Below are 24,959 nucleotides of genomic sequence, written 5' to 3' on the forward strand. Positions count from 1 at the left end.
TGCTTGGGGGCACCCCCGAGTAGAGGCGAGCTCCTCGGAACGGCTGTGCCGGGGGGAGCACTGTGCTCCGGCCCGGGGCGGTGCCGCGCTACGGTCCCCATCCCGAGCGGGCGCTCCGGGGCACCGGCCGCGCGGGTCCCCCGTCCCTGTCCTGGCCGGGCCGGGCCGGGCCGCGGCGCTCCGGAGCCGCCCCCCGCCGGGGGGGGCCCCGCTCCCCCCGGAGCCCCGCCATGTCGCAGGTGCTGCCCTACGGCGAGGACAAGGTGGGCCGCTACGGCGCCGAGCCCGAGGCGGGGGAGCTGCCCTTCAGCTGCCGCCTGCAGGACACCAACGCCTTCTTCGGGGGCAACCAGGGCAAGCGGCCCCCCAAGCTGGGACAGATCGGCCGCGCCAAGAGAGGTACCGCCGACCCCCGCCTCTGCCCCCCAGCCCCGCCTCAGCCCCCGCACCCCCGCATCTGCCCTTCAGCATCCCCGGGTTTGTCCCGGGACCCTCGGAGCTGCCCTGCAGCATCCTCGGCATCCCTGGTGCTGATTCCTGCATCCCCGGCACTGCCCCACGGCATCCCCGAGACCCCCGGATCTGTCCTTTTATCCCTGGTGCTGACTCCTGCATCCCCGGCACTGCCCCACGGCATCCCCGGGACCCCCGCATCTGTCCTGCAACGTCCCCGGCACTGCCTCCTGCATCCCTGACGCTGCCCCACGGCATCCCCGGGACCCCCGCATCTGTCCTTGCATTCCCGGCTCTGCCCTGGAATCCCTGGCTTTGCCCTGGAATCCCCGGCTCTGCCCTGCAGTATCTCTGGCTCTGCCCTGCAGCGTCCCCGGATCTGCCCTGCAGCATCCCTGGCACTGCCCCGCGGCATCCCCGGCGCTGGCCCTTGCATCCCCAGACCTTCCCATAACAACCCCAGGATCCTGGCATCCAGGATTCTGCCCTTGCTTCCCCGGCGTTCCCGGCACTGGGCAGTGCATCCTTGGCACCCCCAATATCGCCGCCCGAGATCCCCAGACTCCCGATTCTGCCTTTGTATTCCCAGTTCTGCCCCATGGCAATCCCTGTCTCTGCCCTGCAACATCCCCAGCACTGCCCCACTGCATTCCTGCGACTCCCGGCTCTGCCTTGCATCCCCAGCACCGTCCCCTGCCACCCCAGCACTGCCGCCAGCATCCCCAGAATCTCCATGTCTGCCCTACATCAGCTCCAGCACTGTCCCCCGGCAACCCTGAGACTCCCCAGCTCTGTGACTGACACCCGCCCCCAGATCCACAGGCTCCCCATCCCCTGCTCCAGACACCACGCTGTTCCCCCGGCGCTGCCCTGCGGCAGCCCCCGCCTCATGCCGGGACTGCCCCTGGGATTGCCCCGCAGCATCGCTGGGGCTGCCCCGGGACTGTCCCAGCACCTCCAGAGCGCCCCGGGACCCCTCGGGACTGCTCCTCAGCACCCCTGGGACTGCCCCCTGCTCATTCTGGATAAACAAGCCTTTGCCCGAGCATCACCAGGCACAGCCCTCCCGGCCCCCTGAACCTCTCTCCCTTCGCATTTCTGCCTGCCGCAGAGACCCCCAGCAGCCTCTGGCCATGCTGCTCAGCGAATCCCCCTGCCACTTTACTGTCCCCCGGGATTCCGTGAGCACAGCTGTGTCCTGCCCCCCCCGTACTTCACCTCCTGCTGCAGAGACCCCAGCAGCATCTCCCCTGCTTCCACCCGGACCCAAAGAACTGCCCCCCTCTGCTGCCTGCACCCTGATCTGTCACCATCGATCCTCCACAATGCCTTGGGGACCCTTAAAAATGGCCCCCCCTTTTCCTGCAGCCCCCATCCCACCTGCTTGGGGGTGCTCCATAGGCAAACAGCCCTCCTTAAGCTGCAGGGATAGGGAGGGAGGGGAGAGCTCCCCCCCAGCTCCGATAGACCCCAGCCCCACGGGGGGGTGAGCTGCCTGCCCCACTGCCCCCTTTTGCAGTGCTGGAGGCTGGGTCTAGCAGCACCCCCGGGCTGATGGGGGATGGTTCTCCTTCGGTGGTGTTGGGGGGTCCATCTGCTCTCCCAGTCATTCTGGTGATGGGTTTGGGGGTTCTGGTTAATCCACCCCCAGGAGGGTGATGGGGGGGATCACTGATCACCCCAGCAGTGATTTGGGGTGGGGGTCTGCCCTGCACCCCCAGTGATGTTGATGGGAGGTCCCTGCCCAGGCGGTCACGGTGTGGGGTAGGGGAAGGTGTGAGTGTGAGTGTGTGTGTGTGTGTGTGTGTGTGTGTGTGTGTGTGTGTGTGTGTGCAGCTCCCTGGTGATGCTAACGGGGGTCTGTCCATCCTCCCACGACTGCTGCTGCTGCCGGGGAGGGGGCTGCCCACTGGGTGATGCTCAGAGGGGTCTCTCTGGAAGGTGACATGACGGGGGGCTCTCCAGCCCCCCATGGTGACGCTGATGGGGGTTGGTGCAGCCTGGGTGCTGCTGGGGGGCTGTGCGGCTCCCCCGGCCGTGCCGGTGCCGAGGGTGGGTGTCCTGCGCAGCCGGCGGTGCTGAGGGGGGTCTGGCTGCCACCCCCGCCGAGCCGGCGGTGCCCCCCCCGCTGGGTCATTACCCATTCCAGTCCTGTTGCTCTCATCAGCGCCTGCCGCAGAGAGGAGGGGGGGTCCTTCCTGGTCTATTCCTGCCCCCCCTTTCCCTAATCACCCATCCAGAGGCAGCCGGCTGGCTGCAGGGGGGACGCTGCCCCTACCCAAGCCGGGCAGGGGGGCGATCCCCCCCCTCCATCCCGACTGTACCCACCTGAACCCCCTTCGCCCCGCTGCCCGGCACCCGGGGGCACACCTGGAGCCGGGCGGGGGTGAGAGGGGCAGAGGCTGCCGCGTCCCCTCGCCCACGCGCCCCCCCTGTCCCCGCAGTGGTGATCGAGGATGACCGGATAGACGAGGTGCTCAAGGGCATGACGGAGAAGTCGCCGCCGGGGGTGTAAGCCGGGAGCCGCCGCCAGGACCCGCCGGGCGAGCCCCGCTCCGGCCCGCCGCCCCGCATGCTGGCTGGAGCGCCGTGGAGGAGGGGGAGGCCATGCCCGCCGCGCCCCCCGGCCCGGGGGGGGGCCCTGCCGCCACCACCACCCCCCCCCGAGCCATGCACTTTACCCCTCCGCCTCCCCCGGGGCCGGGACAAGCCGCCGAGCCCCCCACCCTGGGCGAAGACCCCCCTCCCCGGGGAAGGGGTGCGGCCCCCCGCTCCGCGGCGCGTCCCCCCAGCCCTCCGTGGCGGAGGGTCCCCGAATCGCGGGCCCAGCCGGCCCCATGAGCGGGGGGGGAGCGCTGCTGTCCAGAGACATTTTTTGCTCCATCGTTTTTTGCATGAGCTTGGTGGCCCGGGCGGCCGGCCCGGGGGCCGAGGGTCAGCCCCACCACTCCGGCACGCTTCTTTTTAAACAGAAACTCCTCATATTTGTATTTTTATATCCGAATCTTTGTTAAAAACGATCTGCTGACGTTGAGATGTCAAAGTAACTGCATCGAGAAAACAAACGAAAACAACCGACCAACCGACAACAACAACAAAAAAAAAGGTTCATATTTTTTTCCATAAGAAAAAAAAGACAAAAAAAGAAGAAAAAAACGAGGGCAAAAATTAAAAGGGGGGCGAGAGTGATGGAGGGAGCACGAGGAAAGCCACAGGAGGAGGGAGGGGAGCAGGGACCCCTGGCCCGACCCCCGCTGGCAGGCAGCAGGAGCACCGGAGAGTTTGGCAGCATCACCGGCTGCTGCAGTTCCTTCCCGAGCACCGGGCACAGCCCACCGGGGCCAGCTGCAGGTGCCGGGGGGTCCCAGCACTGCCCCTCGCCTGAGGGTGGTGGGGTCGGGGGAGAGTGGGGAGGGCAGGGACCGGCCTGAGTCGTTGTTTTTAATTTTGTACTTTAATTTAATTTTATTTTTTAAGAAGCTTCTCGGGGGGTTCTGATGTGCATGAGAAACTTGTCATCTTTTTCAATAACCTACGAGTGGCATTTATGGAGACAACGACGCAAAAAAAAAAAAAAACCCACAAAAAACTGAGGAAAAAAAGAAAAAAAAAAGAAAAAAAAAGATACTTGTGTCATGATGTTCTACGAATGATCCATTGTAAATTTAAATGCCATTTTTCACTGTACTGGTGAACAAAATGCAATGAATAAAATACATTCATGTACCCAGGTGAAGCCGGCAGTCGCCTGCTCCTTTCTGTCCCTTCCTCGTGCCAGCTGCTTTTTGGGGTGCCTGTGGGCTGGGGTGGCATGGCCAGGACGGGGGCTGACCCTGGAGCCCTTCTCGGGCTCCTGGTGCAGGGGGAGCTGCTGGCTGACCCACTTACACCTCCTGCCCGAAATAGCAGCCCAGAGCTCGCGCCTCGGTGGTGCCAGTGCCAGCAGGAGGGGTCCCTCCTGCCCACCCCAGAGTGCCCACAGAGCCTCTGGGGACACTGCCAGTGGCACCCATGCACCTGCCACGGCAGCACACAGGCACAGCCAGTCCCACAGCGCATGGTGGCCACCCGTCACCCGCCCTGGCACACACGTGTCACCGTGCTGCTGGCCCCAGGCTCAGGGGGACAGGGGCCAGGCGTGTGCAGCACACTGGGACTGTCACCACAGGCAGGAGTGGGCATGGATGGGGACAGAGGCAGATGTGCTGCCCTCCTGCCCTGTGGCACCGCCTGCCCCATGCTGGCACATGCCAGCCTGGACCCCCCGCTGCCTGGGGGGAGACAAGGACAAGGACACAGTGCCCTTGCACACCCCCGTGGCCAGGGAGGCTGGGGCAGGGGTCCTGGTGCAGGATGGGGTGGGGGGGGTGGAGCAGTGGCACCCCCAATCCCAGTGCCAGCACCCCCATTCTGCCCTCAGCCCGGCTGGCCGTGCCAAGGGGAAGGGATGGGGGACAGGGAGCCACTCCCTGCAAGATGGATGGGTGAAATTAAACCCGCTTTGGTTTCATTACTGCCTGCAAAGCCTGGAGTCCTGGCTGCTCTCCAGCTCAGCAAGGAAAGGCCAGGGAGGGGGCACAGAATCACCAGAGCATCCCTGTTCCCCTGGAGGAGGCCAAGTATCCCCCTCTTTCCTCCCATTACCCCCATCACCGGGCAGCTTGCAGGGGGACGCAGCGGTTCCCTGCCTCCCACCCATGAGCATGGAGCATCTTAAGGCTTTATTGGGTGGGGGGAGGCTGGGAAAGCCCCCTGGCTCACAGCTGGATGGCGAGCAGGTAGTCCTCGTCGTCGTCCGGGGGCGCGGGGGGCGGCGGCGGGGCGGGGGCCGGGGGGGGCTGGTGCAGCCGGCGCCCCAGGGCCGCGTCGCGGGGGTCCAGGGGCTGTCCCTTGCGCATGGTGTACAGGAAGTAGTGCAGGGCACCGTCCCCGTCCCCGCAGGCGGCGTGGCGCAGCGACCAGCCAAAGGCCTCCTGGGCATAGTGGGGCTTGCGGAAGTGGGGCTGCGCGAAGGTGATGGAGATGAAGCAGCCCCCTGGGCGCAGCACCCGGCTCACCTGCGGCAGGAGAAGCCCCAGGAGAACCCCACAGTGAGGTTCACTGCTTTGGCTCCCTTCCCAGGGAGACCCCTCCCTGCCTTTCCCATCACGCCCCCCCAAATCTCTTGTCCTAACCTTGAACCCCCCCAAGAGACACCCTGGGTCTGATCTGCCCCCAGACCACCCACAGGGTGGGGCAATCAGGAACAGGGGTCCCCATGCTCCACCTCTCCCTGCACCCCAAAACTCTTCACTCCCACCCACAGCAGACAGCGTAGAGACCCAACTCCAGCATGGGAAAAGCTTCACCCTTTGGAGCACAGGGCCCCCCCAGGCACAGCAGGGGACATCCATCCCACCCACCCCTCCCCAGACCACCCAGTACTACCACCAACACCCAGAATCAGAGGGGGATGCGGGGGGTGGGAAAGGACTCAACCCTTTTAATCACCATTTTCTCCCTGCTGGAATTAAGCCCCGCTAACAGGATGGAAAAGAACATCAATTTTCCTGCTTGGCTTTATCCAATGTCAAAAGGCTTTTACGGCCAGCGCCCGCGTGCTCAGCATGCAAAGGCAGTGCCCGGGGCGGGCGGGCGTCCAGCCCCCTCCCCGGCACCCTGCCCCAGGCAGGGACACCCCCAGACCCCCCCGGCAAGGGCACAGAGTCACCGCTGCAGGGGACAGGGCTGGAGGCCAAGGGGGGGTTTCCCGAGCTCTGGTTTAATCCTGCTGGGAAGCTCCAGCTGGGGAGCTCTGGCTGGGGCCGGTGGAGGGGACAGGCAGCCTGCGTGTCCTCCCCTGCTGCGGCGGTGGCTTTTGAACCAAACCCTACCGGTTTTGGCCAGGAAAAGGGGAAGGCAAGTCCCTACATCCCTCTCTGGGCACCCGGCTCAGTATCCCTCCTGCTAAGCTTTTGAAAATCAGCCCTGGGAAGACCCCACAGCTTCCCAAGCTACGGGCGGGGAGGGGGTCCCCGGAGGTGGGGGCAGGCAGGGATCTCCGGCTGGAACTGAGCGAGGCATCCCGCATGTCCACATCCCATCCCTCGTTAATAGAGCAATAATGGCCGTTGCCTGGAGACGAGCGCAGGAAACCTTCCCATCAGGAAAGCTTCCCATCCGTCAGCGGGAGCAGGGGGGCCGAGGGGGCTGCTGCCCGCTCCCGCCACACCCGCTGTCCCCAGCTCCTGGGACAGGGTGTCCCTGGGGTGTCCCCACAGGCAGGGCGGATTTTCAGGTCCTTACATGCCCCCGGGAGAGGAAGAGGCTGTGAACCCCCCAGTGAAGGGGGATGAGGGTGGGGAGGGAGGTACCACACACAGACCCCTCTGAAGGGACTTCCAAGGCAGGGAGCAAGTGGGAACACCCAGCGAATCCCCCTGGGGATGAGGACAGCAGGGACCGGCTGCGGGTGGAAGCTGGTACCCAGCGATGCTGGGGGAGGGCAGGGATTGAGCAGAGGATTAAAAAGGGAAAAAAAAAAGGGAAAATTAAATCCCTGCCGTTTGGCAAAATGACAAGGACAGGCAGCAGCGCTGGCAAGGAGGGCAGGCACAGATAGCGAGCACAGCCCCACTGCCCTGCCGGGGGTTGCACTCCCTCACAGGCTCAGCCAGGCAAGAGAGGATCGGGAGGGCTGTCAACAGCCATGAGCACCCTCCCAGCACCCTGTGCCTGCAAGCCCAGGGTGCCAGGGAGGTGCAGCAATTAATTATCCTGGCAGTTATTCCCGCAGGGTGGGAGAGGCTGCCAGGACCCGCACCCCCGCGCCGGGACAGGTTCAATCCGGTCCCGCCGCCAATTAACAGGGCCCCGAGGCATCACCCGTCCCCGTGGCAACGCCACGGCCCTGTCGATGCTGATGGGAGTTGCCATGGCAACACCAGACCAGATGATGGGGACCCCGGCTAAGGCGATCGAAGCTGGGCCAGGGGGGGTGGGCAGAGCTCTCTCAGCCCCACGGTCATCACCTTGCCCTGGGCAGGCAGAGCCACCTCGGGGCCACCTCGGTGCGTCCCCCTGGGTCCCCTGCAGCCACCCACGCCAGGATGGGGCCCATTTTTCCGGCCAACTCTTTGTATTTAGCATGCAGATAAAGAGAGGGGTCACCCACTCCCCCAGCAGGACCCAGGGACACATCCTGCTCCATCCACCTCCCTGGGGAGGAAATGCTGGGCTGCAGGAGGGGGCAGTCTGCCACCCCCAGGAGTGCTGGGAGCTGCAGCCCAGCTGAGGGGCAGCACCGGCTGGGAGCACAGAAACACCCACAGGGAAGCAGGGCGGTGAGGAGGCACTCAGCACCTTCCCCACCCCCAGGGGGGACGGGGTCCACCCTCTGCCCCCCCGCCCCGTACCTCCGCCAGCGCGCGGCGCATCGCGGCGGCCGCCTGGGGCGAGACGCGCCACGGGTCGGTTTCCTCCACCATGAACACGTCGAGGGTGCCCTTCTCCAGCACGACGTCGAAGGAGGCGTCGGGGAAGGCGAGGGCGCGGATGTCCATGACGGCCCAGCGCAGGCCGGGGCAGCGGGCGTGGCGGGCGCGCATGGCCGCGATGCAGGCGGGCGAGAAGTCGATGCTGGTGACGTCGGTGTAGCCCAGCTCGTGCAGGTCGTGGCTCAGGGCGCTGTTGCCACAGCCTGTGTGTGGGGCACAGCTCACACAGGGCTCGGGGTGGTGCTGGCACCCCTGCTCTGTCCCCGCGGTGCAGGGGAGGGTGCGGGTGGGCTGGGGCTGCTGGGGAGGGGCAGTCATGGCTTCAACGCCAATTAATGAGTGTTGGGCTAGGCACTAATTACCCCTGTCCTGCCAGGTGGGTGCTTTGGGCTCCTGTCCTGGGGCAGCGCTGCACACCTGATCCCCGCACCTTGGGGTGGGAGGCGTGGGGAGGCTGGAGGCAGGAAAGAGGCAGGGGGCACCCCCAGTTATCCCTCCCGCGGTGCTGGGGGGCAGGAGCCAGCCGTGGTCCCAAGAGCCTGCTGGATAACTCCAGTGGGAATTAGGGAACTTCGGCGGGGGGGTTAACCGGCTCTGATGGCGAGAGGGATGGAAGAACTGGTGTTTCAACAGGACACGGGGAGACACGTCCTGTCCGCTATCAAGCCCTCCCCTCGGAGCCGCTCCACCGGGGCTCGGCCGCTCACCGGGGGGGAGAGTGGGTTCTCGGGGAGGGGGGCGGATTTGGGGGCTATTAAACGCAGCTGGCAGCGGCTGATCCGCTAACAGGATCGGTGATTACACCCGCCTAATCCCGCCGGCGGATCAGACCGCAGGTGGCATCACGGGGCGGCTACACCCGCCCCGCCGCCCGCCAGCAGCCCCGGCACTGGGGCCCCCCCGCCGGGCCGGGCTGGGCGCAGCTCCCGGTACCGGCCCGGTGCCACACCGCCCCCTGGCGGCCAATGCCAGCGCTTCCACCGGCGGGCCCCCGAGCCCCGCCCGCCCGCCCTCCACCGGGCACGCCGGGCACGGGGCACGTACCGAGGACGAGGATGCGGTCACCGGGGCGCAGTTCGGGCTCCAGCTGCGGGAGAAAGCGGGAGAGCCCCCCCAGCCACTCGCGGGTCTCGGCGCCCTCCCGCCGGTAGAGCGAGTCCCAGAACCGGCGCCGCCCGTAGCGGGGGGGCGCGGCGGGCGCGCGCCGCCGCTCCATGCGGGAGCTGCGGGGCGGGAGCACCGGGCGCCACGTGCCGCCCGCGCCCCACGTGCGCCTTCCGGGCCGCGCCGGTGCGCCGCGCTCAGCGCTCCGGGCGGAAACGCGGAGCGGAATGGCGGCGGGGCGGGGGGCGGCGGCGCTGCGGCGGGCATGGCGGGGGGGGGGGGGGGGGGGGGGGNNNNATGGCGGGAGCGGCGGGCGGCGCTGCTGGAGCCCCGCTACACGCCGCTGGTGGCCGCCTGCCTCTGCCTGGCCGAGGGCGGCGTCAACCTCTGGGTCATCCGCAGGGTCCCCTGTGAGTGCCGGGGCCCGGCCCGGCGCGGCGCTGCCTTGGGCTGACCGCGGGGATGGCGGTGCGGGGACGGGGGCGGCTCGGCCCCGGCGTGGGAGGGATGGCGGGGCTTGTCCCGGGGCAGCGCGGGGGCGGGATGCCGGGGCACGGGGACAGTCCGGCCCCTCGGGTGACGGCATCCCGGGCAGGGGGACGTGGCCGGGCCCAGCGGGGACGCGGGGCTGGGCCGGGGCTCCGGGATGCGGCCGGCAGGGAAGAGCCGCGCTGACAGCGTGCCAGGGTCGGGCCGGCGGGCCTGGAGGTGGGTCAGCCCCCACAGCCCCGGCAGTGTCCCCCGAGCCCCGGCTGACGCCGCCGTCCGCAGACACCGAGATCGACTGGCAGGCCTACATGCAGGAGGTGGAGGGCTTCGCCAACGGCACCCTGGACTACACGCAGCTGCGGGGCGACACCGGGCCGCTCGTGTGAGTGACGGGGATCCTTGCCCGGCGGCTCCCGGGGCCGCGGGCCCGGCCCCTCACTGCTGCTCCCCACAGCTACCCCGCCGGCTTCGTGTACATCTTCCTGGGGCTGTACCACGCCACGGGCCGCGGCTCCGACATCCGCCTGGCGCAGTACCTCTTCGCCGGCCTCTACCTCCTCAACCTGCTGCTCGTCTTCCGCATCTACTGCCGAACCAGCAAGGTACCCTGAGGCCAGGGCTCCTGCCGGCCCCCTCGGGACCTGCCCTGCAGGGCTCTGCTGAGCCCTCACCCCGGCAGGACAGACCCAGGCTCAGGGCTGGGGTGTGGAGGAGCTCAGCAGCAGCAGCAGCAGGCAGTCCAGGACAGGCTGCTGATGACCCTCTTGTGTTTCTGTCCCCTGCAAGGTCCCTCCGTATGTTTTCTTCTTCATGTGCTGCGCCTCATACCGCATCCACTCCATCTTTGTGCTGCGGCTCTTTAATGACCCTGTGGCCATGGCCATCCTCTTCCTCGCCATCAACCTCTTCCTGGAGGAGCGCTGGTCCTGGGGCTGCCTCCTCTTCAGGTGAGGGGCTGGGAGCTGCTGGGTGCTGGGTGCGAGAGCCAGCTCAGCCCCAGGGGCTGCCTGGGCTCCCGTGTGGGCTCCGCAGTGGTAATGCAGCTTCCTGCTCAGCCTGGCTGTGTCCGTGAAGATGAACATCCTGCTCTTCGCCCCTGGGCTCCTCTTTCTCCTCCTGCAGCGGTTTGGTCTCCTGGGCTGTATCCCCAAGCTCTGCATCTGTGCCCTGCTCCAGGTGGGTCCCTGTTTGTGCCAGTGCAGCAGCAGGGAATAGTGGGCTGCCCTGCCAGGCTGCAGAGCTGTGGGTGGAAACAGTGGGACCAGCATCTGTGGCCTCTCACAGCAAGCTGGTGTTGATAAATAATCTAACTCTTGTGACTTTCATCTTGGGCTGACTGTCCCTGTCACCACACGTGGCACTGGGCTTCTCAGGAGGTAGCTGGGCTAACAGTGACCTGGTGCAGGGCTCTGTGATGGTGCTGGTGTGTCCCTGGCAGGTGGTGCTGGGCCTGCCCTTCCTGCTGGTGAACCCCGTGGGGTACCTGACCCGCTCCTTTGACCTGGGCCGCCAGTTCCAGTTTAAATGGACGGTGAACTGGCGCTTCCTCCCAGAAGAGGTTTTCCAGAATCGAGTCTTCCATGCTGCTCTGCTCCTGGCTCACCTGGCAGGCCTGGGGCTCTTTGCACTGCACCGGTGGCACAGGTGAGACCTGGGGTTCCCCATGGGTGTTGATCCCTGCAATCCCATGTGCAGGAACAGATCCATGACCACCTACAGTGCTGCAGTGCTGGGATTGCAGGTGTGAGTTGGAGGGCAGTTACTGTTCTCTTTTGGGGAATGTAAGGCCCAGGCATTGTGTCTCACAGGGGAACACTGGGGTGGGAGAGACTTTCAGCAGCTGAGATCAATGTTTGTTCTTCCCTCTCAGTTCCAAAGAGAGCATCCTGACTCTGTTGAAGGATCCTGCCAAAAGGAAACCCGCATCCCCTCGCTTGACTGTGAACAATATCCTTTGGCAGGATGGGCAGCAAGGAGAGAGGGAGAAGGCAGGGCAGGGACAAACCTGGCTGGGTCCAGGTCATGCAGTGCTGCTGTACCAGCCTGCCCTGGGCAAAGGAGCTGTGCTGGGGAGCTGTTGTGGGACCACACCTCCAGCCTGCTGTGTTTGCCCCCTTAATGCCAGTGCATGGATTGTCTTCATCCTCTTCTCCTCCAACTTCCTGGGTGTCTGCTGCAGCCGCTCCCTGCACTACCAGTTCTACGTCTGGTATTTCCACACTCTGCCCTACTTGCTCTGGTGCACCCCAACCACCAAGCTCGCCCACATGCCCAAGTACGTGCTGGCAGGGAGGGGAGCACCCACCTGCTGGGGGTCTGGGGGTATGGGTGGCTGCTGTGTCCCCCAGGCTGACCCCCAGCCTTCCCCCTGCACAGGGTGCTGCTGCTGGGCGTGATCGAGCTCTGCTGGAACACCTACCCCTCCACAGTCTGCAGCTCCCTCTCCCTGCACGTCTGCCATGGACTCATCCTGCTCCAGCTCTGGTACGGCACAGCCCCCACGCCAGTGTCACACACCCCTCCACAGAGCAGGAAACCCACAGCAGTGTCCAAGAAAGCCCAGTGAGAGTGGGGATGGCTGGCCAGTGGGAACTGGCCTCTGGAGCTGCCCCATCTGCCTGCTCTTTTCCCACTTGACTCCCAGGCTGCCCACAGCAATCCCAAGAGGGCCATGAGCCCTGGAACTGTGCAAAGGGGGCAGGTGTGGGGAATCCCAAAAGGCAGAACTTCCCAAATAAAGGGGGCTTTGTGTGCCCTTCCCCAAAATCCTTGTCCTGTGATGATGTCAGAACAGCTGTCCCTGGACTTGCTGCACCTGAGGGAAGGCAGAGCATCTTTTAGAGCCATGAGCACTCTCGCTTCCCAGCTGTAGGAAAGGGGTGCCCAGGGCTAGGCAGCAGCCTCTGGGGTGAGGTTAGAAGAGAGGAGTTGCAAAACTGCTTTGCCTCAAGGCTTCATTTGCTTTGATGGGACCCAGGAGTCCCTCCAGTACAATTTTTCCTGTTCCCCTGCCCGCTCCCTCCCACCAGAGATGGCTGGGAAGGGGGTGACCCCCTCCTAGGAGGCTGGTGAGTCCTGGCATGGCCTGAGTGGAGCCAGCAGCTCTCTGCTGATAACAGAGACACCAGTGCAGGTGGCTTGGAGCCAGGTGTCTTTATTGGCCCCTTGGGCGGCCGTCAGACGTTGTTGGGGTTGTAGCACAGCATGTTCAGCTTGATGTTCTCGTCCCAGTGACGCAGCAGCAGGAACAAGTGCCTGGCTGCCCCTTTGAGGCAGCCCACGTCCACCCCCTCGGGCAGGCGCTGTGCCTGCAGCCACGCGTCCGCCTTGGCTGCCACCAGCTCCCACTCCTCAAAGAACCCCGCGCAGCGATGCTCCAGCCACGCCAAGGCCACCGCCGTGGCCCAGCTGGCGCTCTCCAGATCCTCTGGCCCCACGTCCTGACAGCTGACTCCGGCCTCAGAGGGGGCAGCCGAGTGGGGCCCGGTGTCGGACTCGGAGCCGTGCCCGCTGTCCGGCTGCGCCCACGCGGCTGCGCTGGGCACCTCGGAGCACGTGCTGCGGGACGGGGGCGAGCTGGGCTGCGGGGCCGTGATGGGCTCCTCGCCCTCCTCAGCCCCGGGCCCTGCCTCAGGCATGCTCCTGGCCCCTGGGGACACGGGGCTGAGGCTGGCACGGTGGGAGGCGTAGGGGGAGGCGCGGCGCAGGCGGTCCAGGGGGATCTGCACCACTTCAGAGAAGCTCTCGGTGAGCTGGAACGGCCCCCGGGCTTGCTGCAGCTGCACCTGCAAGGAGGGGACACAAACGAGCATGGGGGGCAGGCAGGGGTGCAGACCACCACAGCACCAAACACTGGGGGCTGCAGGAGTGTCCCTGGGGCACAGGGACAGTAATAACCCCCAAAAAGCCAACCAAGATCCCCAGAGACATTTAAAGACACAGCAGGGCTGAGCAGGCACCTACTGGGAGCATCTTCCATTGCTCGTGCTGCTGGGCACGACCTGGGTGGCTCAGCTGGCCCCCAGCAGGGCAGGTCCCCCCTGGGATGGGGACAGGGGACAGGCAGCAGGTCCTTACCAGCGGGAGGTAGTCGTGGCTGGCGTGGTTGCTGGAGCGCTCGCTGTCTGGGCTGAGGCACTGCGGGCGCAGCACCAGGCTGGGGCCCCTGCGCCTGCTCAGGCTAAACCTGCGGGGTCACAGGCAAGAGAACAGGATTGGGGGGAATTCCTGAAAGGCAGCTGGACACCACACTGCTGCAGGGAAGGGGCTGGAGCGCCAAATCCCCCCTCCAGTTATGCAGCAGGAGCTGGCACAGGACAAGGGACCAGCAGCTCCCAAAAAGTGACACTGTCCCCCTCTCCGCACAACATGCCATTTTTTGGCCCCTTGCATCCCTCCATCCCACAGTGTCACCTGGAGCCTGTGATGCTCTCTGTGGATTTCTGGGAGCCCATGGAGGTGGTGGAGGGGCTGGATGGAGGCCCTGCAAGGGGGAAGAGTTTAGTGAGAACATGATGCACCCAGAGGTGTGTCCCACTGCCCAGTAGCTGGGAGGGCAGCTCAGCCCATGTGCCCAGGGTACTGAGGACACAGTGGATGCTCCAGCTGTGGAGGGTACCCCATCTCCCACCCTCATCCAGCCCTTGTTCCCCTCCAGCCTGGACACACCGTTTGAGTAGTTCTGCCTTTCCCAGCCAAAGGTAGGGGAGGAGATGCTGCCTGGAGACCTGGCAATCCCGTCTCGCTCTGCAAAAGAGCAAAATCTTGTGGGGCCCCAGGCTTCAGGGACCAGGGACCCTCACAGCTGCTCTCAGGGGCTGCTGTGCTGTCCTCCCACACCCCTCCCCAGTATGGGGCAGATGCCTCTTTCCAGATACCCACAGCACCCTAGGCAGGACCAGCCCCACACTGCCACCAGCTGAGGGTCTCCAGAGACCCCAGTGCAGATCCCTGGGGAGCACAAGTTGACATAAAGGTCTGAGTCAGTACCTGCAGTGCCAGGGGCCTCATGCTGCTCCTCCACACCCTGCTGCTGCCCCTGACCCGCTGAGGAGCTCCGGTGGTGCCAGCTCCCTGCTGCCGCAGCTCGTGTCCGGCTGCCTGAGCCAGCTGCAAGGGATGATGCCACCTCAACCCTGTCCCCTTGCTGTCCCCTCTCCCTCTCAGCAGGCCCTTGTCCATACCTATGCCCCACACCTCGGGGGCTGCAGGCAGGGCTGCCTGCGTGGCACCGTCCACGGGCACCAGGCGGGTGTAGAGGGAAGGCATGTTGCAGGCTTTGCTGGTTTGCACGGCTTTCAGGCGGAACCGGCGGGCAAAACCTGCCCGGAGCAACGGGGGGATGCTGGAGCTGCCCTGGGGAGTGGCACCAGCACCCCCCTGCTCCAGCACCCCCCCTGCTCCAGCACCCACCCTGCTCCAGCACCCCCCCTGCTCCAGCTTGGCTTCCCGCTGTGCCACGCTCTCGTTGTCCCGCACCACGGAGCGCGCTGCCAGGCGATGCAGGGGCTTGTCCCAGGCCTTGGCCACTCTCCGCGGCGGGTCCTCCCTGCCCGGCCCCTCCCGGGGCTGCAGCAGTGACTCCAGCGAGGCTGTCACTTCCCAGGACACGGGCTTGCCGGCTCGCAGCGCGTGGATCACCACCTGGCAGCGCAGGGGCACGCTGGCATCACCCAGGCTGGGCTGCCCTGGCTCGGGCGCTGGCGAGGCACTGAAGAGGTAGGAGGGCTCCACCAGCATGTCCCAGTCCAGGTGGGTGGGTGAGAGGAGGTTATCTGGGCACGGGCAAAGGCTGGGCTCAGCAAGGCGGGGGCACCTGGCTCCCCCCCACCGCCCTCGTCCCCAGAGCCAGCACACACTTGACTCCACTGCACCGGGCTGCATTTGCCGTGGCTGGGGTCCCAGCTCATCCAGCCGCCCCTCCAGGGACTGGTTCCTCTTCTGGGACACCTTTTCCAGGGCCTGGCAGAGCCGATGGGCATCCAGCTCCCCGTGGGGCGTGGAGAAGCTGCGCCCAGCCAGGGCAGCACGTGCCAGCACCTTCTTCTGCCGCGCCAGCTCCTCTGTGCTCAGGGCCACCGTCACCTGTGGTGGGGACGAGGCTGTGGGCGAGCTCAGCACGGGCCCAGATTGCCCTGGGCTGCCATGGGGCTCCTGCACCTCTCCTGCTGCTGGCTGGAGCCTCGGCTGTCGTCAGCCCCAGTGCTCTGCAGGCTGGCACCAGCTACTTCCCAGGGATGCTGCCCTGGCACGATAGGCACGGGAAGCACCCACACAGGAGTTTGCAAACATCCCTGGGGACTGACTCAGGCTGATGCTGGAGCTGCCAGGGATTTGTGTGTGTGTGGAAGTGAGGCTAACTAGGATACTCAGGCTGGATGATGTTACAGTGGGATGCATTCCCCAGTGCAGAGTGGCCTCCCTGCATTGAGATGCTTCCCCTAAAAGCCACGTCAGGGCAATGGCACCCATGCCACCTCTCGCCCCGGCAGCAGGGAGCTGGGAGGATCATTTACTCTGCAGGGAAATCACTTACGCTTGACATTTCAGCAGCAAAGGGCACCAGCTGTGCTGCTGTGTGACAGGAGTGGGTTACCTAAGCCGTGCCACTGGGAAGGAGCGTGTCCTGGTGCTGGGTGACAGCTGGCCTCACCAAGCTTGGGGCCATCATCACCGGGGCAGCTGCCTTCCCCCACCCCAGAGACCCAGCTGGGTTTTAAACCCAGGTATGAAGCAGCAGGACTGTGGCCCATTGCTGATGAAGTGTCTGGCAGTGTTGGCTGAGGGCTGCAGGAGCCAGGCTGAAGCCCAGCCAGCCAGCCTTTCTTCTCTGGCTCAACAGATTTGTTACGTGACGCCAGCCCAGCTATTTTCATTTGGTTTCTGCAGCTTTAAGGCGTCACTGACCTGGCGCAGGGGTCTGTTAGACACTCAGCTGACTGCTGGCTAGGGACACTGAGGAAACAGCTGCTTGGTCCCCAGCTGTCCCACTTCAGTAGGGCAAAACCACCCAGGAACATCCTCATGGCATCCATTGCTTATCCTTGCTTAAAATTCAGGCTGCCGCACTCTGTTTCCCAGCCCAGTGGGCAGATGCCTGGGCACAACAGGGCAGCGAGGCTCCAGCTAAGCCATGAACAACCCCCAGTCCATGAGCCCCTGCACCCATTGGCACCCTTACCTTGGTGCCAGCTGGGGCAGAGGGCAGCGGGGCAGATTTGGTGGAGGACTCGCAGAGGGACAGGCTCTTCTGGCCCTGCTGGGAGGTGACATCAGCACCAGGGGCTGAGGAGCCACCCTCGGGGGCCACATCCCGGGAACCGGTGGACTCGCTGCTGGTGGAGCTGCGGGAGAGCAGCCCCTGGCTGCGGTCAGTGCTGACAGAGCAGTGTGTCAGGACATACTGCTCCTGGATGTACGAGGGCTGGTAAATCCGCTTCCAGATGTCTCCCCCAGAAACAGGATCACCACCTGCCCGGTGAGCACACAGCCTGTTAGCCCATGGCTCCCATGCCTGCCCCCTGCCCCAGCTCTGCACCCCACTCACTCCGCTCTGACACCTCTGTACTTCCAGAAAAAACATCCAGGGAGGCATCCCCCGTTCCTGGGTTGCTCTGGCGTGGCTGATGGCTCTCTGCAGGACTGAGCACTTCCTGCTGGGAGAGGAAGGCTGAACCCCGGAGGCTCTGGCGAGCCCCATCCTGGCCCTAGGAGAGAGAGGAGAGCACCATCAGCCCCCAGCTGGGGGACAGCCATAGCACAGGGACCACGCCACCCCCCAGGCAGCGCCAGCCGTACCAGCGGGCGCCTGTCCCCGAAGTGGGCGATGCTGTAGAGGACGCAGTAGCTGACGAGGCGGTCACCGGGGTAGAGGGCCGGGAGCTCGGCGGGCGAGAGCAGGGCCTCCATGCTGTCGGGGACGTACCAGTCGATGGTGATGTCGCTGATGGCCGGCTCGATCGCCTTCTTCAGGGACTTGATCAGCTGGGGTGGGGAGAGGGGACAGTGTCACACGTGGCGGTGTCCCCGTGCCCCCTGCCCCTGCCTGGGTCTTACCTTGGGCTGCAGCCTCTCGGCCGGGCTCAGGAACTCAGCACGGCCCCGGCTCACCTTGGCCATGGCCTTCAGCAGCCGCCGGCACGCCCGCGGGCCCATGCCAAAGCTGAAGCACCTGCGGGACATCCAGGGGATGGAAAGCCATGGCTGGGCTGGGGCTGGGGGCTGGCAAAGCCAGCGGTGAGCCCTTCAGCAGGGATGGGCAGGGGGATCTGACAGCCAGAGTGCTGCCCTGGCTCTGCGCTGGGCTGGGGCACCCCAGGAAGAGCTGAGAGCTGAGGGATGCGATGGGGGAAGCACACCCTTGGGGCAGGCACAGTAAGATTTGCGGCTGCACAAGGAGAAATCAGTGGGAACAGCGCGGGGGATTTAGGGAACACCGAGAGCTGCCGGGGCCGGTGCCGTACCTGACGGTGCTGGCCTGCCTGCGCACCAGCCGGAGGATCCTGCTTGCGTTGCCCGCTGCTGCTCCGGTGAAGAGGAACAGCTGGCGAGGGTAGCCGTGGTGCAGGGGCTGTGCCAGCGCCCAGCCCAGGGCTGCCAGCAGGTTGGTGCCACCAGGGTCTGCCCGCAGGCCGCCGAGGTGCTCGCAGGCACGCCGCAACGTCTCCTGCCAGCACAAAGAGCCGGCCCTGCAGCGGTGCCCTGGCTCACCAGCCCCCACCCCAAGTCAAGGAGCTGGGAGGAGGACAGAGAGGGGTTAGTGGATCCCCAGGATTTGCCCGTGGTGCTCACGTTGCTGCAGAGGCGACTGGATGGGAAGAGTGGCTTGACGTCGGTGCCGAAGCTGGCGAGGTTGAGCAGCGTTCCTGACGGGAGGCTCTTCAGGGCCACCAGCAAAGCCTCCTGAGGTGACAGCAGGGACCAGGGACAGCTGCTAAGGGCTGGCCATGCAGGGACCCCCCTGGACCCATGGCCGTGCCTCACCTTGACCTTGTCAAGGTCAGGGCCGCTGATGGAGTCGCTGCGGTCGATGAGGAAGAGGAGCTCGCGGGTGACGCTCTGCAGGTCCGCGGGGACGCCCTCCACAGCCGGGCAGAAGTTCAGCATCAGCACGGGGTTGGGGAAGATGTCTTTGTGGAAACGCTTCTGTACGAAAGCCACCTGCGAGCCAGGCGGGTCAGAGCTTCCTCACACCCTCCGGACCGCAGCAAGGTCTGCCTCACCCCCACCCCACCACCTCCCCTTCCTCCTCCTGGCGGGGCAGCAGGAGCTCTGCCCTGTCACCTGTCTCTCGCCACTGCTGTCCTTCCTGGCAATCCTCACGTAATCCCGGCGGTTCCGGATGTGCGCCTCGTACTCGGGGTACGTCATGGTGCCATCCTCAATCACCAGGTGGGGGCTGTGGGGCTCTGGGGGGCACAGGAGAGTTTCGAGCTACCCTGTGCTGCAAGGGGCTGGGGGATGCTCTGGATGTTTCTGGGGTGATGCTCAAACTCTCCAAGGGCACCATCTTCTCTCACCACAAGGGTAGAGGATGATCTCCAGGTCCCTGTCATAGCGGTGGGGCTCGGCTAGGGTGACACAGGTGGTGGTGGCAGAATTGGCCCAGGGGTCGGCGTCAGCTCTCAGGGCATGTGAGGGGCTCTCCAGCCCTGCAAAGAAGGGAAGGCAGCAGGTCAGTCCCCCCCCAAAGCCCCTCCTCAGCCCCCCACCCACCAGACCCCACAGCAGTGGCTTGTTCCTGACAGAGCTAATGGGATTGACTGGGCCAGCAGCAAAAAGCACATCCCCACCAACAATCCATGTTCCCCTCCTGACCCACGCTCTCCACAGTGCATCACATCACCCCAGGGAAGGAGGCTGCTGACCTAGAGCTGCCCAAAGGCACAGGCAGGGTGACTTTGAGGGGTCCCAGACCCAGGGATGGAATGGGAAAAGGGATTCTTCACCTGGAGGAAGGGCAAGAGGATGCCCAGGAACAGGCCCTCACATCCTCCTAGAAGGGAGGGACCAGGGAACATCACCCACATTTTGAGAAGGTTTTACACAACCAGCTGATAACACCCAGCCACACCCCCTACCTGCCAGCAAGCAGGGGCCCTTCACCAGCAGCTCGAAGGAGAACTCGTAAGGAAAAGGGTTGCAGGGCCGTCCCCGAAAGACATCCACGCTGTCCACAGGCACCACAGTGGGTGACTGGCTCCGGGCACCTGGCCCCCCAAAACAGCTTGTGGGGCTGCAAGGGGAGAGGGGGTGATGGCTCCTGCCCCCCGGCCGGCTGGCCCAGCGTTGGCATCGCCCCCCGGGATGGCAGAGACTGAGGAAGCCATGAAAATCACCATAGGGCCAACCTGTCGTCACACAAGCTTGCCGGCTCGCTCTCGGGGTCGGCGGGGACGTGGGGTGTGAGCACGGGGGGCAGGAGCAGGCGCAGGGCCCCGTCTGGCAGCGTGGGCAGCTCCTGCACTGTGTTCAGGGTGACAGCCAGGCTCTCCGATGGGCACAGTGTGCCCGTGACGATGATGAAGGTGGAGCGCTCCACGTCCTCATCCAAGACAAGGTGGCCTGGGCCAGAGAGGGAGGAGGGATGGGGGGAGGTCAGTGAGGCATGTGGGCTTGTGGAGGAGGTCATTAGTGTCCCTAATGGCTCCCAAAGGTGACAGCAGAGCACAGGTGTCCCAAAGGCTGTGCCCATGATGGCAGAGCCCCAGAAGAGCTGCAGGGAGGGGAAAGGAGACATTGAGATCTCCAGCCCCAGAGACCCCACCTAGGGAGCACTGGGGTGGCCTGGCAGGGGCTCTCAGCCCCTCGTACCCCCCACACTTCCCCCTGCCCGTTCTGAGCCTCCTGGCCAGGAGCAGCAGCACCCAGGGCAGGGCACCTACCGCTGGCACAGCGGCGCAGGCGCCCGGGGCTGGGGCTGCACTGCAGGCAGCAGTCCTGCACCCGGTGCCGGTTCTGGAGCTGGAACGTCACCCGCCGGCTGCCCACTGCCGCCTCAAAGCCAGCCACCACCTCCGACTCCTCCAGCGGGTAGATGAAGATGCCTGCAGGCAGAGAGAGCCCCGAGGCAGAGCAGGCACGGCCACTGCTGCACGAACAGCCCAGGGGAGCCCTGCTGAGAACCTGTCTGACTCACAGCACGCCAGTGAGACACAGGAGCCACCCAGAGCGAGGATGAAACCCTCCTCTTCCTCTGTGCTGGCAATCTGTTTGCTCGGTCTCACTCTCCTCCTGCCCACAGCGTGTGACAGTGGCCCCACCGCTGCTGGCCTCTGTCTTTGCTCCCCAGACTGAGCAAGGTTTGGGGATCAGGACACAGATGGGCTGGAGACAGGATGCTCTCCAGCACAGGAGCTTTCAGGGGGCCGTGCAGGCCCTGCCACACCTGATTGCCCTCCCTTACCTTCCACGGGCTCCTTGTGGGGGTTGGTGTACGTGAGGTGGGCAGTGATGCTCAGGGAGTACCCGTTGGCACAAGCCTTCACCGTGGAGCTCTTCAGGGGCAGAGCCTCCCAGGACAGGAGGGAGTAGAGGCCTGGCATGGTCCCTCAGGGGGCAGCTGTGAGCAGAGGGAAGGAAGGCACTGGATGCCCAGGGACAGGGTCTGCTGGAAGGGGCTTCTGCCCACAAGACATTTACACCTCCCCAGCCTGCGAGAGGGAGCAGGTCCCCAGCCCTCCCACATCCCAGGCTGCTCTTCAGCATGCACAGAACACATGGACCTGGACCCAGGTCTCTCTCCTTGGACCCCAGCCCACCTGCAAACCAGGTCTGGAGCCACAGGAGCCCACAGAGAGGGCAACAAAACTCCTGTGGGCAGTGGTCACATGCGAGCCACAAGTCCTGGCAGACAAATGGAGACTCCTGAACAGAATAGATAATGGCCAATGTCATGCAGCCCATCTCTCAGCCACCCCAGAGCAGCTCCAGGCCATGTCCTGCACTGGCTGGGACAGGAGCATCTGCTACTCCCATCTCCATTTGCCCACAGAGGTTACCAGGGTAATTTGTTAAAAAAAAAAATAAAATAAAAAAGCCAAGCAGAAGGGTGAGAAGCCCACAGTGTAACTAGGACAAAGCAGCCAGCAGTGTTTGCTGGGGGTTTAATAATTAACAACAAGGTCAGTGCTGCACGGAAGAACAGCACAGAGGGAATGCACTGCAGGGTGGAGCCCGACAAGTGGATGATCATCACCCTCTTTGCCCAGAAATGGATGTGTCCAGGGTCCCACCCTTTGGGAGGAAGAGAGGTGGCTGGGGATACCTTCCAGCCATGGCATGAACCCACTCCGAACCTCTCTTTCCCTTGGGAAAAACACCCAGGAGCAGCATCACGAATAATTGTTGGAGTCAAGGCACCTCTACAAGACCAGCCCACCCTGTGCCATCAAGTGTTTGTGTAAAAGATTCCTGTCAGCCTCAGCCCAGGCTGTGTGGAAGTGGGGACAGTGTGCGTGGGGTCTGCTCCACCCGTGGGTCTGCAGCTCTGCCCTGCCCCAAGCTCCTGTGGCCCAGCAGCAGCAAGGCCCCTGCCCCACGCCCTGTGCTGGTGCTGCAGCACGCAGTGTGCCCAGGGCAAGGACAATGCCAGGTACAACTGAGCCATCTGGTGCCCCCACTCCTGTGGCCTTCATCCTGGGAACAGCTCACAAGAGCTTTGGTGACGGGAGGCCCGGGGTGCCCTCGGCGTGTGGTCACAGAGTGCCTCTCACACAGCATCCTTGAAAGTGGAGCAGGGCTACATCCTTGGAGGCTGCACCGGGACCAAACTGTCAGCTGGCACAAAACAGGGAGCCGTGCAGAAGTGCAGAAGTGCATTAGCAACGTGGCTGCGTCCCAGGAAAATCAGCCCATTACACCAGAGGAGAGCCATTTGCATGCTCAGCTGGCATTGCAGGGTTATGCTGGCAGATCCTGGCCGCCCAACCACACCCCATCATCACCAGCCCTCCACCCTCTGTGCAGGATGCTGCACACACTGCTGCACCCTCCAAACTGTGCTCCCAGCACACGAGGTGGCACAGGGTCCCTGCACATCCTGCTGCTCCTCCACGCTCGCAGTTCCACAGCTGGGAACATCAACAGCTGGTTCCTGCCCCGACCACAGCACCCAGATGGGATCTGGAGACCAGGATGCCTCCAGCCCAGCCACACTGAGCCATTAAAGATGTATTTCTGCCCAAAGCCGTTTAATTTGTTCCCAAGGCAGCCAGCTGAGTGCCCAGCAACGTGCCCGCTGTTTGCCGTGCCGCCAGGTCGCTGCCAGCCTGTTTACCAGGGGCTCGCTGAGGAGCCGTCCCGGTGCCCTTATCACTTCTCTTTACATTTACCCTCACAGAGTAAACAGGCCCCATCTGGCCCTGCCACGCTTTGTGCTGCTGCTCTAAGCCCTGTGATAATGAATAAAACCAGACCTGATGCTCCTCAGCCCAGCCTCTCCATCCTCTTTCCCTGGGGCAGCAACTTGTCCCCAGATGCCAATGTGGCATCACCAACAGGTCCCCAGCCCTCTCCCCATCCCCAGCATTATTTCCAGTACCTTCACAGCCCTCTCTTCTTCCTCCCCTCCACCTACTGCCTGCAGGAGCTGGTTTATCCAGCAACACCCCCAATATAAAAGGGCTACAGCAGGCTGGGGGTAGCTCTCTGTGCTGGCAGCCAAAAACTGTCTGTGAAGGCAAGACGGAGCTGACTCTTCCCTAGGTCAGAATAAATCAATGTTTCTCTTCTTGCCTGTGAGCAGGCTGAGTTTTCCAGCAAGGCTGGAAAGAGAGGCAGGTGCCTGAGCCCAGCAGACCCTCCTCAGCTGCCTGGGGAGCTGCCAGAGTTTCACCTGCTGCAGCAACAGCCGCCCAAGCCGGGGCTCAGCGCGGTCCAGGGCAAGGAAGAGGCCAAACCCGACACAGGCAAACCCCGTGGAAATTTCCACTGGTGACAGATACACAGGCAGGTTCAGTGGAAAGGATGGAAGGAGAGGAGCCCAGACCTCTGCAAGAGTGCCTGGAGTGAGGGGCCATTGCTGCCCCTGCTGCTCAGCTGCGTTACCCCCTGCTTCCCTGGCCTCCCCTCCCTGCCAGACATCCCATGGGACACAAAGGGCACAAAGGCAGGAGAGCAGGATCCATCCCAACTCCAGGAGCATGGAGAAGGCCATGGAGCCAGGAGGTGATGGTGCTGTTGTCCTATACCCATGGGACACACCACTTTGCAGAGCCCAAAGAGGAGTGAAGGGGATGCTGGATGGGGCAGAGCACCGTCTCCAGCCTGTGGAGTCCCCTGCTTTGTCTGCTGGGGAGTGGGAACAGGGAGCAGAGTCCACTGCACACGCGCGTGCAAGCTGGCACTCACACCCTGACTCCAGCATCACATCCAGGACCACCACCTCCAGGGCCTGAGCTGCTGCTCTCGCCTCCCCAGAGCCACCAAACCCCTGGAAAAACCCATCCTTGTGTCACGGAACAGGAGTTACTTGTCCTCAATGCACCCTAACACATGAGCCCCCCAAAAGAAAAGTCTCAGCCCCATGGATTTCCCCCGACAAGGGCAAACCCTGGCAGGGCAGTGCCACAGAAGGGTCCCAGTGTCCCCCAGCATGGGACAATCATGGACCAGGGACCGGCTGCTGATGACCTGGAGCGTGTTCCCAGCAGTGACTGGAGCCAGCCCTGTCTGCTCCCTGCCGGATGGTGATTTCAGCACTTTTGTGGCCCTGCTGTCTCATCTCCACCTCTCACCCCTCCTATGACCCAGAGCTGCCCTGACAGCAGATGCACAGCCCTAGGACACTGAGGAATTGTGAGACACCCTCGGGGTCCCAAACCAGCATGGGCCCTGCCCTGCCTGCCCCTGGTCCTTACCTGGAGGAGGAGGATGAGGATGACACAGAGGCTGCAGGCTCCTTTCAGCACCCGCTGGGTCCCTGCCTTCTGCAGAGCCCTCTTCCCTGGGGATGGGTTTCCCTGTTCCCGTCTGGGCGGCTGCGGTACCCGGGGGATGAGCGCTGCTTCCCCGCCTCTCCCTGCTGCAGGCTCCCTCTCTGGCACTGGCTCCTTCACCGCCCTCGCTCCATCCCTCACTCCCTGTGCCAGCAGCAGAGCTGCTCCAAGCCCAGCCTCATTAAAGAGACACACTCCCTATACCGGCACCCTGGGGGGGTGGGGGGATGCTCTCACCGGGAGCCATGGGGGTCTCAGGGGACAGCCAACACCCCCACAGAGTGACAGGCACCAGCCAAGAGCAGAGCCCATGGCTGTGGGCTGCTCTGTACCCACAGAATAGCAATGTCCAGGCAAACTGGTGAGACCCCTGGTGATGCTACAGCAAGAAAAGCCTCGGGGTTTGTCTGACTGGGACATGTAAACACCCCCTGTGTGCCCCCCCAACAGATCAGGAGGCAAAACAGCCCCCATCAACCAGCTGAACCCTGCAGCACAAATC

The 24,959-nt window shown here is 64.3% G+C and overlaps 4 protein-coding genes across 6 annotated transcripts; 2 read left to right on the plus strand and 2 right to left on the minus strand.

Moving 5' to 3' along the window:
• The first annotated feature begins 210 nt into the window (after positions 1-210).
• Positions 211-4,189, plus strand: CAMK2N2 (calcium/calmodulin dependent protein kinase II inhibitor 2). Its single transcript, XM_039713643.1, has 2 exons — positions 211-399; positions 2,898-4,189. Exons 1-2 carry the CDS (start codon positions 231-233, stop codon positions 2,966-2,968), a joined length of 240 nt encoding a protein of 79 aa, XP_039569577.1. The 5' UTR covers positions 211-230; the 3' UTR covers positions 2,969-4,189.
• Positions 4,190-5,182: 993 nt separating this feature from the next.
• Positions 5,183-9,178, minus strand: EEF1AKMT4 (EEF1A lysine methyltransferase 4). The gene is made up of 3 exons (XM_039713642.1): positions 8,973-9,178; positions 7,848-8,131; positions 5,183-5,510 (listed from the first exon to the last, which is right to left on the minus strand). The coding sequence occupies exons 1-3, from the start codon at positions 9,142-9,144 to the stop codon at positions 5,211-5,213; spliced, it is 756 nt and encodes a 251-aa protein (XP_039569576.1). The 5' UTR covers positions 9,145-9,178; the 3' UTR covers positions 5,183-5,210.
• On the plus strand, positions 9,114-12,287 carry ALG3 (ALG3 alpha-1,3- mannosyltransferase). Its single transcript, XM_039713641.1, has 10 exons — positions 9,114-9,297; positions 9,330-9,442; positions 9,804-9,903; positions 9,976-10,123; positions 10,308-10,468; positions 10,577-10,697; positions 10,960-11,165; positions 11,392-11,468; positions 11,652-11,796; positions 11,898-12,287. The coding sequence occupies exons 1-10, from the start codon at positions 9,143-9,145 to the stop codon at positions 12,085-12,087; spliced, it is 1,416 nt and encodes a 471-aa protein (XP_039569575.1). The 5' UTR covers positions 9,114-9,142; the 3' UTR covers positions 12,088-12,287.
• Positions 12,288-12,653: 366 nt separating this feature from the next.
• VWA5B2 (von Willebrand factor A domain containing 5B2) lies at positions 12,654-24,548 on the minus strand. 3 transcript variants are annotated; one of them, XM_039713565.1, is made up of 22 exons: positions 24,380-24,548; positions 20,926-21,081; positions 20,405-20,566; positions 19,871-20,084; positions 19,601-19,755; positions 19,040-19,171; positions 18,804-18,928; positions 18,504-18,680; positions 18,312-18,422; positions 17,984-18,186; positions 17,577-17,691; positions 17,319-17,504; positions 17,068-17,227; positions 16,702-16,991; positions 15,380-15,605; positions 14,951-15,295; positions 14,705-14,842; positions 14,511-14,630; positions 14,190-14,267; positions 13,935-14,004; positions 13,599-13,707; positions 12,654-13,306 (listed from the first exon to the last, which is right to left on the minus strand). In XM_039713565.1, the coding sequence occupies exons 2-22, from the start codon at positions 21,062-21,064 to the stop codon at positions 12,698-12,700; spliced, it is 3,864 nt and encodes a 1,287-aa protein (XP_039569499.1). In that variant the 5' UTR covers positions 21,065-21,081; positions 24,380-24,548; the 3' UTR covers positions 12,654-12,697. The 3 variants fall into 3 exon arrangements, with proteins under 3 accessions (XP_039569499.1, XP_039569498.1, XP_039569500.1); XM_039713564.1 differs by having other exon boundaries at positions 19,859-20,084; XM_039713566.1 differs by lacking the exon at positions 14,511-14,630 and having other exon boundaries at positions 19,859-20,084.
• Between the last annotated feature and the right edge of the window lie 411 nt (positions 24,549-24,959).

This window comes from Passer montanus, unplaced genomic scaffold (genome assembly GCF_014805655.1).
Source record: "Passer montanus isolate IOZ18808 unplaced genomic scaffold, ASM1480565v1 scaffold29, whole genome shotgun sequence".
NCBI lineage: Eukaryota > Metazoa > Chordata > Aves > Passeriformes > Passeridae > Passer > Passer montanus.